General features: G+C 43.8%; 1 protein-coding gene across 1 annotated transcript in view; it reads left to right on the top strand.

Annotated features, from left to right (window-relative positions):
- The window catches only part of LOC117362363 (inosine-uridine preferring nucleoside hydrolase-like), a 41051-nt gene extending 24323 nt beyond the window's left edge, over positions 1–16728 (top strand). Inside the window, 4 exon segments of the mRNA XM_033948636.1 lie at positions 246–357; positions 9700–9836; positions 15690–15914; positions 15916–16728. Coding sequence (XP_033804527.1) covers positions 246–357; positions 9700–9836; positions 15690–15914; positions 15916–16002 — 561 coding nt within the window. The 3' untranslated portion in view covers positions 16003–16728.
- The last annotated feature ends 842 nt before the right edge of the window (positions 16729–17570 follow it).

Below are 17570 nucleotides of genomic sequence, written 5' to 3'. Positions count from 1 at the left end.
CCTCTCCCCTCTGCCCTGGATATGTACCATAGTAACGAACAAACTGATTCACAGTCAACAAACAATTACAGTGAGGTGACATAAGATGCAATAAGATGCTTTTTAAAAAAAAAAATTGCCTTCATATGTATACACTAGAATAGATGACATGTACATCTATAAATGTTATGAGAGTCTTTGGGCTCCTTTTACAATCTTATCTTAATGTGTCGTTTATGTGTTGTTTTTAATCTGTTTCTTAATAGATCTCTTTGGTAGCAACGGGACCTTTGACCAATCTGGCCTTGGCAGTAAAACTGGACCCCACCTTTCCACAGAAGCTGAAACATTTGTACATCATGGGAGGAAACATGGATGGTATGGTGGTTAGAATATAGGAAAGGGAGGGGTAAGCAGGGGAAATGAGCAGGGCAGAGAGGGAATAGGAAAGAACAAAATGAGATCTGTCATCACAAGTGCAGGAGCTAAGGGGATAACTTTCAAACCACACATATTGCAAAGTCTGTGGGAACTCTTTGCCCTTTGGCGTTTATCCCTGTTCACAAAGTAAACATATGTCTGCAGTTTTGTATGTTGAAAATTGATGAAGCAGACATTTGAGATCCCTGCAAGTACTTTATTGGACAAAATAATATGCTCAGTTTCAAAAATTCAAAATATGTGCATTTAGGGGTACATTTACTAAGCTGCAGTAGAAAGTGGCCTTGGCGCACCCGTATGTGAGATTTTCCTGCCTGCTATGCCATTTTTACTACAACCAGAAAATGGTTAATTTTTTTTTTAAAATGAATGACCACACGCAAAGTTTCCATTAGTATGCGGCCATTAAAAAATGTATTGCATGAGCACTTACCGACACCTATTTTGTAAGTGGTAAGGGTTTACGTGCTAATTCTGTAATCAGTGTCAGTGCGCAGTAATGTAGTGCACAAACTCGCTACCTCCCATATATGCCCCCTACATGGAAAAATTAAAATATTTTTTTTGTGCGCGGTTTGCAGATTAAGAACTTACCACAGGGTACGGCTTAGTGAAAGGACCCTTTTTCTTACCCTGCTTCACATCAGTCTGGGTAGAAGTATAAGCACCTGTTTATTGGCAGGTTGGGCAATTTTCAAACAACTGATATATGCAGGTGAAATATTTTTCACCGTCAGAAATTACTTTGTGCATTACCTTTCCTAGGACAATTTTCAAAGCTACTTCACTCACTAAATGTGATCTACAAAAAATGCATTTTTCAATTCAGCTTAAAATACACTTGGGGATCCACAATGCACACCCTTAGGCAGATTGTGAGGGAATGTTTCCAAGTGGAATGTTTTGGAATGTTCATATCTATTGGAAGTAGTACAAAAAAGTTAATGACTACTTTTTACCATGGGCTTTCCATCAACTTTGTTTGGGAAAGGGGGTCCTTTATTTATTTATTTATACCCATGAAAATTAAAATTATTTACCTCACTTTGTTCTACTAAGTCCTTGATCTCCTAACTTCCCATCAGCTTCTCCAGTCTTCACCACCTCTCTCTCCCTCTCATGCCTTCTCCACTCCTACCCCTTTTGCAGACCAATATCTCTCCCTTCTCCTTCACCCCATTTTCAGCTAGTGTCAGGTTTTCAGCCTAACTACATGGACAAGTCAGTCCTCCAGGTCATAAGATTAACTTCATTTAAGTACAGGGATAATAATACAAACATGCAACTTCAATTCACCACAGTGTTTCAGAAACTCGACACCTACTACCAATCATTTCTATAGTGCTACTTGACTTATGCAGTACTTCTGCTCCTGGGCAATGGAAAATTAAATGATTTGCCCAAGGTCACAAGGAGTTGCAGTGGGAATTGAACTCAATTTGCCAGGATCAAATCCTGCTGCGCTAACCATTAGTTTACTTTTTCACTCCACTTAATGGGTTCCTTTTACTAAGGCATGCTAGCCGTTTTAGTGTGTGCTAAATGCTAATGCGTCCAATATATCCTATATAATAAAACCCTAGCCGCGCATGCGCACTCTTACCTGCGTGCTTCCGTGATCTCTGATCTGTGATCAGTAGGTCCGTGGGCAGCAGGAGTGCGTATGCGGCGGCCAGACAAATCGGAAAGCACTGGGCAGACAAATTTGAAAGCGCTGGCCTCCCTGCTCGCGCAGACCTCCATCAACGAAAAACGGCACCACCAGCCGAAGTTTATTTTAAAGTTTAAAGCCACTGCGGCGGCTCCTCTCAGAGCTGCACCTGCGTCGGAGAAGGCTTCAGATGCAGGCGGGGATCATTCAAGGAGTTGCCGCGGCAACTTTAAACTTTAAAAAAACTGATCACTCTAGCCACACCCCTCCTGCCCTCATTCACCAACCACTGGAGGAAGCGCAGGCAAGCTCTCTCCCTGCCTGGATGAGCCGGACCCCTGAGACACGAGCGCCTGCAGGAGGAGGCCCCCGCCGCCACTTGCCAACACCTGCCTGAACCGTGGCCTCGCCCCCTCGATTGCCGACCGTGGTCGGCTGCTGACCAAGTGCTGTGTCCCTCCGTGCCGAATTCCATTTTCGAATTCGAACACGGAGAGACACAGCACAGCCGGCGACTCCCCCTTCCTGCCCTCACTCATCGCTAAAACCAGCTAATTTTAAGCCTCCTCCTTCTCGTCGGCTCACCCGCGTTTAAATTCAGAGAAAAGCGCTGCACTGCGCTACCGCTAGCCTCGTCGTCTTCTGTCCACTGCGGTCCGCCCTCTCTGACTACTTTCTGTTTCCACTAGGGTTGGCCGCAGTGGATAGAAGACGCCAAAGCCAGCGGTAGCGCGGTGCAGCGCTTTTCTCTGAATTTAAACGCGGCGGCTGGGAAGGGGGCAGCGGGAAATGCTGCTGCTGCACAGGGAAGGCTGGGAAATGCTGCATCTCCACAGGAAAGGCCGGGAAATGCTGCTGCTGCACAGAGAAGTGTGTGTGTGGGGGGGAGGAAATGCTGTTTCTACACAGGGAAGGCCAGGAAATGCTGCTGCTGCACAGGGAAATGTGTGTGTGGGAGGAAATGCTGCTTCTGCACAGGGAAGGCCGGGAAATGCTGCTGCTGCACAGGGAAGAGTGGGAAATGCTGCTTCTGCACAAGGAAGTGTGTGTGTGTGTGAGGAAATGCTGCTGCTGCACAGGGAAGGGCGGGAAATGCTGCTGCTGCATAGGGAAGGGAGGGAGGGAAATGCTGCTGCTGCTGCACAGTGAAGTGGAGGGGACGGAGAGGGAAAGGGGGCCTGGGAGCAATCTTGGTTTGCTTTGGGGGAGGGGAGACAGAAGGGGGCCATGGAGAGACAGAAAGACAGGCAGGCAGGCAGGCAGCGCATTACAACGAAAGACAGACACACAGAAAGACAGCAGGCAGGGAGAGAGAAAGAAAGAAAGACAAACAGGGTGCCAGAGAGAGAACCAGAAAGAAAGAAGGACAGACAACGGGAGGGAGAAAGACAGAAGGTAAGGAAGAGAGAGACAGAGGCAGGGAGAGACACAGAAAGAAAGAAAGACAGACAGACATATATTCTAGCACCCGTTAATGTAACGGGCTTAAACACTAGTATAATATATAAAACCAGTCTGGTCTCTAGAATAAGCTCTATTATTGTCTACTGTAACCTATTTGTTGTCATGACTAGTCTGTTTTCAAACGATTGTGAATGTCTACCTGTAACCCTTTCTGAGCTTCTGGGAGAATGGGATAGAAATCAAAATAAATAAATAAATAAAATATTCTATCGATGCGTTAGCGTTTAGCGTGTGCTAAAATGGCTAGCATGCCTTAGTAAAAGGACCCCATACTTAGGTAAAAGTTTTGTCACTTTTACTTGTAAAGAAATACAGAAATATTTGTTACTTCTACTTTTACCAAAGTAATAATTTCACCAATTTTATTACTTTTACTTAGTTACTTTTACTTAGTTTACTTCAGCTGTTTCTGTAAAAGTAAAAGCATAAGCGAGATGCAAATGACAATTACTTGGTAAACCAAATGAAGCACCAAGAATTAGGACAGGATTTTGCTAATGGTGATCTTATCACGCAAACAGTGGATCATTTCATTTGAAATTTTGTTGTTCAGGGAATACCGTTTATGAGAACAGTGGAGTTTCCTTTGTTTGAACTGGTTACTAATTCCAGCAAAACAAAACATTGGTGAGTTAGGCCACTTTGAAGCAGAGATGATATTGGACATGGCTGCAAATTCTTCTTAACATAGATATGTCTCTCTCATAATAGACTGCTGCTCATTCCTTTAAAAATTTTACATTGGGGTGACTGTTCACTGGACTGATAGAGAGGGGTAGTCTTTTTGGCCTTAAGAAGACTGAAGAATTGAATAAAGGGGCGGATCCAAGATAGCTGCACGCTAGTTTTGGTCTTTCTTACCTCTCGCTAAGGAACCGGCTAATACCGCTGGAGAAATTGTCTCTTTCACAAAATACCTCACACTAAAAGGAAAGGTGCTGTTAAACCTGTTCCCTCCCAGTTTAGCAGCTCATCGTAGCAATAGATCCTGGAGCAGTATTTGACCCAACTCTCAACTCATTTGCCGGGAGAAGGGGGTCCTGCTAAAGAAGTAGACGATGGAGCATCTAGTCTTCTCGGACATGAAGTATCTCTGTCCCCTCCGGATTCCAATATGCCACCGTGTCCGGCGTTCAAATGGGTTGCCCTGACGGTGATTTCAGGGGCAGAAGTCGCAGAGCTGGACTCAAGCTTAGAGGGAGGACTGCCCGAGGAAGTGAACGCTGAGCAATCTACACTTAGAGTGGTGGTGGGTTTTTCACCACCTACAACTCCTCCGGTGGTGACTCTAGAAATCATTTGGCAGGCCTAGCAAAGGATGAACGGTTTACTGATTAAATCAACTCAAGAGGTACTTAATCTCTCAGAAAAAGTTGATAATCTTTCTAAAAGGTAAAGGAAAGGGCAACATTATTCATTTCTTTTGTATTTGAGCAGGACTTGAATTCTGTTATGAGACTTTATTTCCAAAATTCTCATCTGACTTTCTCTGGACAAAGGATTTGGATATATCCGGACATATCAAAACCACACAGGACCATATAAAGGAATTCCTACCTATGCATGAAGAAGTTAAAAAGATTGGGGCTTCCTATTTATTAGCATACCCTGTAAATGTTTAATTTGATATCTGGGGGTTAAGTATATCTTTTTTGTATCATCACAACTGAGAGCCTTTCTGGACCTTAAAAAGATTTCTAGTAATTAATAGAACTGGAATAAATAGAAAGTTAGGGTCTTGTTAGCATAGTAAGCTTTCTTGTATAATGGTTTTTCTTTTTCTTCTTTTGAATCCTCTCCATGGGTTTATGAATGCCCCTTGTCTAATGGTGGTCTAAGAAAGGGAAAAAAAATTATTGACCTCTTTAAACAATTTTTTTCTTTGTGTAACTAGTTTACTTACTTTTCTGTATTGCTGTAACAAGTGTTTACTTGTATTTTATTGCAAATTACATAAAAAAGAAGACTGAAGAATTGCATTTGACATTTTTGCATCAGTTCTCGAAGATATTCATATGGAGTTTGCCTTTAGACAAAAAAATTGTTAGAATAGACAATGAATCTAATTTTGTGAAAGAGTCAAGAATGTCTGTCTCTCTGGGGGCAAAACAACTCTTGGAAATTTTAAAAACCTAAGAATAGCCACATTGGGTAAGAACAATGGTCCATCTTATACAATTCCTTTACATCTTGTTAGGTTAGAAAGAAATATGAACTTTACATTCACTTCAAAACATTAGTGGTTGAAAAAATATCTCTGCGATTGTTATATGGCTTTATATGACTGGAAAATCCTTAACTGAAATGTGTACTTGAGTAATTCCTTTTGGGTTTTTTTTTGTTTTTTTTTTAAATTATTTATTTACAGTGGTGCCTCGCATAACGGACGCCTCGCACAGCGAACGCTGCGCACAACGAACTTTATGTCTTGATCCGTACAACGAACTTCGTTTCACACAACGAAGTCGCCCGAGCTGCATCCTTCCGCGCAGGCACTGCGCTTAACTGCCCTCTCTCCGCCTGGTTCCCTCTTGCCCCCCCGACTCCCCGACACGATCGGGGCAAGAGGGAGCTCAAGCCCTCTTGCCCCCCCCGACTCCCCGACACGATCGGGGCAAGAGGGAGCTCAAGCCCTCTTGCCCCCCCGACTCCCCGACACGATCGGGGCAAAAGGGAGCTCAAGCCCTCTTGCCCCCCCGACTCCCCGACCCGATCGGGGCAAAAGGGAGCCCAAGCCCTCTTGCCCCGCCGATTCCCCAACTCCCCGACAATATCGGGCCAGGAGGGAGCCCAAGTCCTCCTGGCCACGGCGACCCCCTAACCCCACCCTGCACTACATTACGGGCAGGAGGGATCCCAGGCCCTCCTGCCCTCGACGCAAACCCCCCCCCCCCCCCCCCCCCCCCCCCCAAGAACCTCCGACCGCCCCCCCCGCCGACCCGCGACCCCCCCTGGCCGACCCCCACGACACCCCCAACCCCCTTCCCCGTACCTTTCTGTAGTTGGCCGGACAGACGGGAGCCAAACCCGCCTGTCCGGCAGGCAGCCATCGACGGAATGAGGCCGGATTGGCCCATCCGTCCCAAAGCTCCGCCTACTGGTGGGGCCTAAGGCGCCTGGGCCAATCAGAATAGGCCCGGGAGCCTTAGGTCCCTCCTGGGGGCGGGGCCTGAGGCACATGGGCTGACCAGTTTTTGCCGCTGAGACTCTGCCCTCTCACTGTAAAATTAGACTCTACTTAGTCTGTCTTTAAATTTAAAAAATGTGTGTTGTTTTAAAAAACAATTATGTTTTTAGATGTATCTAAATAAAAATAATAACCAAAAATTTATCTTTTTTTATGTCATCTTAGCATATTTTATGCTACAGAACGAATTATTTTTTTTAACATGTATTGTTATGGGAAAACGCGTTTCACACAACGAACGTTTCACATAACAAACTTGCTCCTGGAACGGATTAAGTTCGTTGTGTGAGGCACCACTGTATTTGCTTTTCAAAATATAAACACAAGAATCCTCTTGTTACAGAAAAACAGAGAAAATAATCAGTTGAAAATAAAACAGATACATTGGATGTTTATACATTAAGGGGCTCATAAAGAAAAAAAAACATCTAAAAAGTGGCCTAAATGGGTACTTGGACGATCAAAAAACCTGATCGTCCAAGTACCCATAACCAAAGCTGATTTTAGACGTATCTAAAACCAGCTTAGGCCTTTTCCCTGCCTCTAAATGCATAGAGCAAAAAGAGGTGTTTTTAGAGGAGGGGAAAGGGCGGGAGGTTGGCCGACCTAGACATAGTCGTACAGCAGATATAACCAAAAACAGGCTGCCTAGTTGGCACTTATACGTTTTGACTTAGACCAAGTCAAAACAAGTATAAGTGTCAAAAAAGGGGCCGCTGAGCTGATTGCGGCTGCTACGAGGTCAGTGGCCCCGGCAACCTGCCCACCCCCTACCACAACCATTGCGGCAGGAGAGATGGCTCATCTCTCCTGCTGCAACAGCGATCGGCCACCCCCCCTCCCCCGAAATGTGGCACTTCGGGGTGAAGATCACGATCCTCACCCCTGAAGTGCCGCAGTTCGGGGGTGGACAATTGCCATTGGAGAGATGACCAATTTCTCCTGCCGCAATCCACCCTTCCCTGCGACAAGATCAGGGCAAGAGGGAGCCCAACCCCTCCTACCCCTGCAACCTCCCCGACACGATCGGGGCAGGAGGGAGCCCAACTCCTCCTGCCCTCAATGCATCCCCTCCCCACAATCGTCCCCCGAACAACCACTCTGCCCCCCGAACCCTGTGACCCTCCCACCTTGCGACCCCTCCAGCCCCCCACCCCTGTCCTCAAAATGGCAGACTTTAAGGTCTGATTGGCCCAGGCGCCTCAAGCACCTGGGCCAACTGGAGTTGGCCTAGTTGTCTTAGGCCCCTCCTGTGGGCGGATCCTTAGACACATGGGCCCAACCCAGAAAAGTAGCTCCAGTTTTAGTGTTTCTTCCCTCATACTAATAATTTCCTACGTTTGTGAGTGGATTTTGTAACATCAGGAAAAATCCAAATTTTTTTCTCCCAAGAATGAACTTTGGGAGTGACAGAAAAAAGTCTTCATGAGAATATTTAAATCCTGTTCAAAAACCAATAAAACAATTAGTACCCCAATATTGTATTTCCACCTGGGAAGTTTCAAATATTGCTGTGATATTATTTAAGTCTATTTCCTGAGGTTTATCAGGGCATTTATCAGCATTATTTTCAGGACTTTCTGACTTCTTTGGAAGATAGCAAATCCTGTTTATGTGTGGAATTAAATCAGGAGGGATATTAAGAATTTCCATTAGATATCTTTTAAAAGCATCAATTGATGTGGTTAACACAATTTTATGAAAATTAAGAATACACAAATTTAGCCTATGGTTAAAACTCAATCTTTTGTCGGAACAGAAGTCTATCTTTTACCATGGAAGCCGAGAGAGTTTGTAATGAGGAAATATCCTTGTTAACTTGCTCAAATTTCGTGTTTGTTTCAAGCTGAAACTTTTGTACTGAATTAGAAAGTTCTTCCAGTTTACTCACGACTTTAGTTGTATCTTCAGCAGATATTGTAACCGCGGTTTCAAGTCTCTGAAGTACCACCCAGATATTTTCCAGAGTTACTGCGAAAGAGCCCAATCACTCTACTCCTCCCAATACTCCTCCCGATGTTGACTCGACGTCCCGGACAGCATGGAGACCCCCTCGGCATGGTAACGCTGGGCTCTTCGTAGCTTCGGCTCTCTCACGTCCCATGTCGTTTAGCAGTGAATGAGCTGCAGGAGGGGATAATGAGATCTCGAGGCCCAAGGCTCCAGCGGCTCCTTCCACCAAAGCAACAGCAGGTGAATTTCCCCCTCCAGAATGAACCGGCGAGCTCGTTAGGAATCGGTCCATCAGCGACTGTCCGGGCGTAGAGGGGTCCAACTGGAGGATGCCCTTGCGCTTAGTGCGAGGCATATTGCAATATCCTCGCAAAAAGAAGGTAATTTTAGTTGAGAATTGCAAGGTAAGACGGAGCCTTCTAATCTAATCTAATCCTTAGGTTTGTATAGCGCATCATCTCCACGTTCGTAGAGCTCGACGCGGTTTACAGTAGGAGAAATAGGAAGGAACTACAACAGAGGGTTAGAGGTAGAAGTGTGAAGAAAATTTAGAGGACTTGGGATGCCAAGATATAAGAGTTTCCTTGATTCCTAAATTGGAGGGAGACTTACATTTTTTGAGAAAAGCCAGGTTTTCAGATGTTTGCGGAAAACTTGGAGAGAGCTCAAGTTCCGAAGAGGGGAGGTAAGGTTGTTCCAGAGCTCAGTGATTTTGAAGTGGAGGGGGGTCCCTAGCTTTCCTGTGTGGGAAATGCTTTTTAGCGAGGGGAAGGATAGTTTTAATTTGTGGGAGGATCTGGTGGTATTAGGGTTTGAGGAATTCCAAGAAAGAGGGATAAAGGGAGGGAGGATACCATATAGGATTTTGAAAGTTAAACAGGCGCATTTATAGTGGACCCTGGCGATTATCGGAAGCCTTCTGTAACTTCTTTCATGCCGCCACTGCCATCTTGGTTTCTTAACTTTTCTAGTAATTCCTTTTGTTATGTTTTATAAGTAAGCATGGACATTTCTTCTTTTATAGGGACAGGAAACAGAACTGTGTGTGCAGAGTTTAACTTCAGCTTAGATCCTGAAGCAGCTTACATTGTGCTTAATCAATTTTCATGTCCCACCTACATTGCTACTTTGCAGTTCACTTACAACAACAGCCTCTCCATGGTAAGGATGATAAAATATGCCTATTTAATTTAGTTTTTAATTTTTTTTATATACTGTCTGCAAGCTCACAAGCTCTTGAAGCAGTATACAATACATATTAAAAATTGTTCTCCTTTGTAACTAAGGGGTCTTTTACTAAGGTACATACATTAAGGCTCTTTTTTCTCAAGCCACAGTAGCGAGTGCTACGCAGCTAATGCACTGAAGCCCATTCAATCCTTATTGGCTTTGGTGCATTTACCTTGCTGGCCTGTGCTATTCGACTTGTTAAAAAAGAGGGCCTAAGACTTTTCACTTAACATGCTCTAACAGCATAAATTGGCGTGTGTTAAGTGCAAGGGTTGCATTCTAATTGTTGAGGACATACCAGCATGTCCTCTGGAATTAACCTATGGAAATAATGCATTAGCATGTGTAGAACCTGGTTGCAAATAACACAGCTGCACATAGCACCTCTTATTTAGGAGGTCTAAGTAAAGTCATACTAATTAACTGTACAGATAGATATTGGCATATGGTAATTACTATGTGCTTACTGCATTTTCTATGTCCATTCTCCATCCATGATCCAACTAGTTCCTGCCCCATATCATGATTTCCATATGAGAAAAGGCTAAAGATATTAGGGCTCTTCAGCTTGGAGAAGAGATGGCTGAGGGAAAATATGACAACAGCCTACAAAATCCTGAATGGAGTGGAGTGGATAGATAAATAATTTGTTTACTCTTTCCAAAAGTACAAGGACTAGGGGTACACAATGAAGTTACTAAGTAGTACATTTAAAATAAATCAGAAAATATTCTTCTTTCAACATGTAATTAAGCTCTGGAATTTATTGCCATTGCCAGAGAATGTAGTAAAAGTGGTTGGCATAACGGGGTTTAAAAAAGTTTCCTGGAAGTAAAGTCTGTAAGTCATTATTAAGATGAATATGGGAAACTCCACTGCTTATTCCTGGGATTAACAGCATAAAATCTGCTTTACTTTTTTGGGATCTTGCCAGGTAGTTATGACCTGAATAGGCTACTATTGAAAACAGGATAACTGGGTTTGATGGACTGTTGATCTTTCCCAGTATGGCAATTCTTACGTATTTATATGCAGTTAATGGTCAAGTTAGCACATGCTTTAACATGCTTTTGCAATAGTAGGTAGTGTGCCCTAATTCGTATGTTAACAGCTTAGTGCACTTTAGTAAAAAGGACTCCTAAGAAAAACAAGTATACCTATAATAGGCATCCAGGAAAACAGCTGTAGAAAGGAGAGTTGAACCAGTTTTCCTGATTTACATGCTTCCTGATTTACATGCTTTGTATTAAAACTCACCATAGAAGTTATAGGCCTCCAAGGCTTTTTATGCAAGTCCTACCTGTGCAAAGTACATTTTTTTAATTCAAGGAAGTTTACATTCCTCTCCCCCCCCCAAAAAAAAAAAAAGTTAAGACACATTAAATGAGGAGGGAAAACATTTGCATCGGTGGATTTGTTCTGGCCACTGCACTATACAAACAAATTGTACTCTTTTATATTGAAAAAAAGAGATAAGATTCTTACCTTGATAATATCTTTTCCAGTAGATAGGGATGGTATGCTGAACCATAGGGTTATCCATCTGTGCTCACGAGCATACTACAGAAGATGTCAATCACAGATTTTCAACTCCTACTCCTCCACAGTCTTGCTGCCCCCTTCGGTTTGTACCAAAGCTGGTGACAGCCCTACAGAAGACAGGAGAAGGAGGGATACAAGTGAATTCCCTGAAATCAGGTGTCTGATCTGCTCAGATGGAGTTAAAACAATCAATGAAGAAACAGTAATGTAGTTAAAACATTAACAAGCCTCTAAGAGGTACAATGAATCAAAAAAAAAAAAAATACAAGTTAAGTAAGAAACATAAACAGCCTGAACATTTATGCAGCTCAACCATTCCTCCCTTATAACCCTATATACAGTCTCTTCCTAATCAAGTAGTCCAGTTGACAGTGAAATCTTAGCTACAGACCTGACCATTAAGCCTGAGTCAGAAAGCAGGTGCATCAGATAAATTGCTGGGCAGGGGATTCATAGAAACATAAACATAGAAATCGACGGCAGATAAGGGCCACGGCCCATCCAGTCTGCCCACCCTAATGACCCTCCCCTGCCTTTACTTTGCGAATAGAACCCACGTGTCGATCCCATTTGGCCTTAAAATCAGGCACACTGTTGGCCTCAATCACCTGAAGTGGAAGACCATTCCAGCGATCCACCACCCTTTCGGTGAAAAAGAATTTCCTGGTGTCACCGTGCAGTTTCCCGCCTCTGATTTTCCACGGGTGTCCTCTTGTTGCCGTGGGACCCCTGAAAAAGAAGATATCTTTTTCTACCTCGATGCGGCCCGTGAGATACTTGAACGTCTCGATCATGTCTCCCCTCTCTCTGCGCTCCTCGAGCGAGTATAGCTGTAATTTATCTAACCATTCTTCGTATGGGAGATCCTTCAGTCCCGAGACCATCCGGGTGGCCATTCTCTGGACCGATTCCAGCCTCAGCACATCCTTACGGTAATGTGGCCTCCAGAATTGCACACAGTATTCCAGGTGCGGTCTCACCATGGATCTATACAAAGGCATAATGACTTCAGGCTTACGGCTGACGAAACCCCTGCGTATGCAACCTATGATTTGTCTTGCCTTGGAAGAAGCTTGCTCCACTTGATTGGCAGCCTTCATGTCCTCACTGACGATCACCCCTAAGTCTCGTTCTGCAACCGTTCTTGTTGGGATCTCGCCATTAAGGGTATAAGTCCTGCATGGATTCTGGGTACCCAGGTGCATAACTTTGCATTTTTTGGCATTGAAGCTGAGCATACCATCCCTAACTACTGGAAAAGATCTTATCAAGGTACAAATCTAATCTCTTTTTCCAGTGCAATAGGGATGGTATGCTGAACCATTGGGACGTACCAAAGCAGTCCCCAAACTCTAGGGATAAATGAGCCTGCTCGTAGTACTGAGGACCCAAAAGTGGTATCCTCCTTTGCTGCTATGTCCACCCTGTAGAATTTGGTGAAAATATGAAGGGAGGACTAGGTTGCTGATCTACAAATCTTCTCAGGTTGGATTGACTGAGCTTCCACCCAAGAGGAGCCCACTCTTCTTGTCGAATGTGCCTTAACGAAACCGGCGATTGTTTGCTGTAACCAATGTATATCGGGCCCAGGTCTCTAATGTAGTTAAATGTTCATTATTCAACTTAGATTAAATTCAGAAGCATTAAATATATTAGTACACATAAGAACATAAGAATTGCCATACTGGGACAGACCAAAAGTCCATCAAGCCCAGTATCCTGCTTCCAACAGTGGCCAACCCAGGTCCCAAGTACTTAGCTAGATCCCATGTAATAAAAAAGATTCTATGCTGCTTATCCTAGAAATAAGAAGTGGATTTCCCCAAGCCACCTCAATAATGGCTTATGGACTTCTCTTTAAGAAAATTATCCAAACCTTTTTTAAACTCCACTAAGCTAACTGATTTCACCACATTCTCTGTTAACGAATTCCAGAGTTTAATCACACATTATGTGATGAAATATTTTCTCCAGTTTGTTTTAAATCTACTATTTAGTAGCTTCTTTGCATATCCCCTAGTCCTAGTATTTTTGGAAAGAATGAACAAGCGATTCACATCTACCCACTCCACTCATTATTTTATAGACCTCTATCATATCGCCCCTGAGCCGTCTCTTCTCCAAGCTGAAAAGCCCTAGCCGCTTTAGTCTCTCCTCATAGGGAAGTCGACCAGAACTGCACACAGTATTCGAGGTGTGGCCATACCATAGAGAGATACCAGGGCATTATAACATTTTCATCTTTGTTTTCCATTCCTTTCCTAATAATTTCTAACATTCTATATCAGGGGTGTCCAACCTGCAGCCCAAGGGCCGCATGCGACTCCATGAAGTATTTTGTGCAGCCCCGGTCAAGGGCGATGCAGTGTTTTCCTCTGCTGCCCCTGGGTGTTTACTGTCTTGGTCTCCCTCCTCTGTCTTGCTGCAGCATTTGTGCGGCCCCAGAAGCATTTTTTCAGCCAATGCAGCCCAGCGAATCCAAAAGGTTGGACACCCCTGTTCTATATGCTTTCTTAGCAGCTGCCGAACATTGAGCTGAGGGTTTCAACATATCCTTAACAATGACACCTAGATCCTTTTCCTGGGCAGTGACTCCTAACACAGAACCCAGCATCACATAGCTATAGTTCGGGTTCCTTTTTCCCACATGCATCACTTTGCACTTGCTCACATTAAATGTCATCTGCCATTTTAATGCCCAATCTTCCAGTCTCACAAGATCCTCTTGCAATTTTTCACAATCCTCTTGTGATTTAACAACTTTGAACAACTTTGTGTAATCAGCAAATTTAATTATCTCACTAGTTATTCCCATCTCTAGATCATTGATAAATATGTTAAAAAGCAGCAGACCCAGCACAGAACCCTGGGGAACCCCACTAGTTACCCTTCTCCATTGAGAATATTGACCATTTAAACCCACTCTCTGTTTTCTGTCTTTCAACCAATTCTTGATCCATAATAGATCATTACCTTTTATTCCATGACTTATAATTTCCTCAGAAGTCTTTCATGAGGTACTTTGTCAAATGCCTTTTGAAAATCCAAATACACAATATCAACTGGTTCACCTTTATCTGCATGTTCATTCACCCCTTTAAAGAACTGCAGTAGGTTGGTGAGACAAGATTTCCCTTGACTGAAACCATGTTGGCTTTCTCTCATTAATCCATGCTTACGTATCTAATGTTCTGTCATTTTGTTCTTTATAATAGTCTCTACCATTTTGCCCAGACCTGCTTCCAAATCCCTTTCCCCAACAGATTAGAGATTTATTCAATTTGATATACCATTAACTTACAATGCAATATAAGCAGTTTACAAGTTTATATAAAATCACATATTAGAAAAGAACTCCATATTCTAGTTATGTACAGCCCACCAAAATACACAAAAACTTAAGTATTATTTAAAAAAACCAAAAACAAACTCTAAACAGTCAATTATATGGTTAAATCTGGAATGGCCTGCCAAAATAAATGTGCCTTAAGCTGTTTCCGAAAACAAATTAAAGAATGCTCTTCCCACAAATAAGAAGGTAGAGCATTCCAAAGAATTGGGGCTTGATTTAAAAAAAATGATTTATTACATGTACTCATTACATAATATCAACCATTCCCACCACCTGTGTGTCACCCAACTCTTACCAGGGGCTCTCCCCGGTAGACTAAAAGGAGCAGGAGCAATCCCCAGTCCAAAATGATACCACTGACTCTTACTGGTAATATATTAGACTACCACTAAGGTTGAGAGGAGCCATTTTGAACCTGGATGCCTGACAGCAGGAATGACTGAGAATCAATCTTTATACATAGTAGACCACCAGGAAGAACCTCTAAGAAGAGGTGGGGAAGGGAGGTTTAGGGACAACAATCAGGAGGGGTTCAGGAGAAGGGTTTAGTGAGATCCTGGGTTCCAGCAGCAGGATGAGTGGGGGGAAAGCTAAGGTTTCAGTCAGTCTTTGCAGCTGCCTCTTCAAGCTGACACTTTTGTGTAGATTAAGGCAAGTCTAAATCCGATGCAGAAATTTTTTGACACAAAGGTGTGTATACCTTTTGTTAAATAGGGAATAGACACTTGTTTTGGGCCTGCTGAGATACATACACTCCAAATCCATGCCCTTTGAAATCTCTGTATGATATGGATGTCAACAGTGAAATAGTGGTTATTTAAAATTATTATTTACATGTGTAACTGATCTATTTATTCCTCAATGATCCCATTCTCCTTTTCTTGTTACAGGACTTTTTTGAAGCTTTGGTAAATCAGAATACCTTGAAGGCTCAGTTTATGAAGAAAATAACTTCCCAATGGAGTCATAATAAAAGTGCCTTTGTGTCCTATGATTCATATGCCATGGCTGCTGCTATAGATGAGAGTGTCATTACAGAGAATCTGCGATGTGGTGTTACTGTGGAGCTGAGTGGGCAATTAACTAGGGGTATGCTAGTCCTTGACATGAATGATCGACAAAAAAAAAAAAAACAAAGTCTTCCTGATGAAGAGCTGTGATCTTGAGAAGTTCAAAAAGATGCTAATGTTGGCTTTGCAATAGCAACTTCAATCTGAGAGGGGGTACAAGAGGACTGAATAGTTCACCATTCAGTTCCGAGGAACACTGCCGTGGAAAAGAGAAGATTTCTTTCATGGATATAACAATACACAGATCTGAAAAAAGAAAAGTATTGTGCCTTGTTGGTAGAAATATGTGAACAGTCTCCTATATACTGTTTTTTACTAGTCAGAACCCAAAGACTTAAACATGTTGGAATAACTGGTCTATCTCAGTAAGGCAGTTCTTATGTATCGTATATACTCGAATATAAGTCGAGACCCCCATTTCCCCCCCAAAAAAGGAGGAAAAATGGTTGACTCGAATATAAGATGGGGGCTTAATATTCAAATGCCATGCCCTGCCAGGATGTGCACTCAGCCTCCCTCCCTGCCAGGTTCTTCACCCCACCCCCTTTCCTCCCTGCCCTACCGGGCTATGCAGCCAGCCCCCCTCTCTGTCAGACTCTGAACCCAGTCCCCCTCACTACTTGCCAGGCTCTGCCCCCTGTCCCACCTTCATGCCCTGTATCCTCTTCCCCCTCTGGTGGTCTAGTGGTAGGCAGGGACAGGAGTGATCCCTCCCATTCCGGATGACACTAACTTGATGCACGACCTACTCCTACTGGAGCGATGGTCTAGGACATGGCAACTCAACTTCAATGCCAAAAAATGCAAAGTTATGCACCTGGGCAGCCAGAATCCATGCAAGTCTTATACCCTTAATGGCGAGATCCTAGCAAAAACGGTAGCAGAACGAGACTTGGGGGTAATCGTTAGTGAGGACATGAAGTCTGCCAATCAAGTGGAGCAGGCTTCGTCCAAGGCAAGACAAATCATGGGCTGCATACGAAGGGGTTTCGTCAGTCGTAAGGCGGAAGTCATTATGCCATTGTATAGATCCATGGTGAGGCCCCACCTGGAATACTGTGTTTAATTCTGGAGGCCGCATTATCGCAAGGATGTGCTGAGACTGGAGTCGGTGCAAAGAATGGCCACCCGGATGGTCTCGGGACTCAAGGATCTACCATACGAAAAACGGCTTGACAAATTACAGCTATACTCGCTCGAGGAGCGCAGAGAGAGGGGGGACATGATCGAGACGTTCAAGTATCTTACGGGCCGCATTGAGGCCGAGGAAGATATCTTCTTTTTCAAGGGTCCCACGACAACAAGAGGGCATCCGTTGAAAATCAGGGGCGGGAAACTACGAGGTGACACCAGGAAATTCTTTTTCACTGAAAGAGTGGTTGATTGCTGGAATAGTCTTCCACTACAGGTGATTGAGGCCAGCAGTGTGCCTGATTTTAAGGCCAAATGGGATCGGCACATGGGATCTATTCACAGGGCAAAGGTAGGGGAGGGACATTAAGGTGGGCAGACTAGATGGGCCGTGGGCCCTTATCTGCCGTCTATTTCTATGTTTCTTTGTTTTTTTTAAATCTCCTTCCCCTCCCTGCCTCATACCTTTTCTCACATCCCTAGTGGTCCAGCGGTGTATGGGCAGGAGCGAACTTTCCACGCTCCTGCCCTGCGCCCTTCTTTTTGATTTCACAGCCAGCGGCGCACTGG

Source organism: Geotrypetes seraphini, chromosome 6 (assembly GCF_902459505.1).
Source record: "Geotrypetes seraphini chromosome 6, aGeoSer1.1, whole genome shotgun sequence".
Taxonomy (NCBI): domain Eukaryota; kingdom Metazoa; phylum Chordata; class Amphibia; order Gymnophiona; family Dermophiidae; genus Geotrypetes; species Geotrypetes seraphini.
The sequence above is the reverse complement of the archived record's forward strand: the minus strand, read 5'-3'. Positions and strand labels throughout refer to the sequence as shown.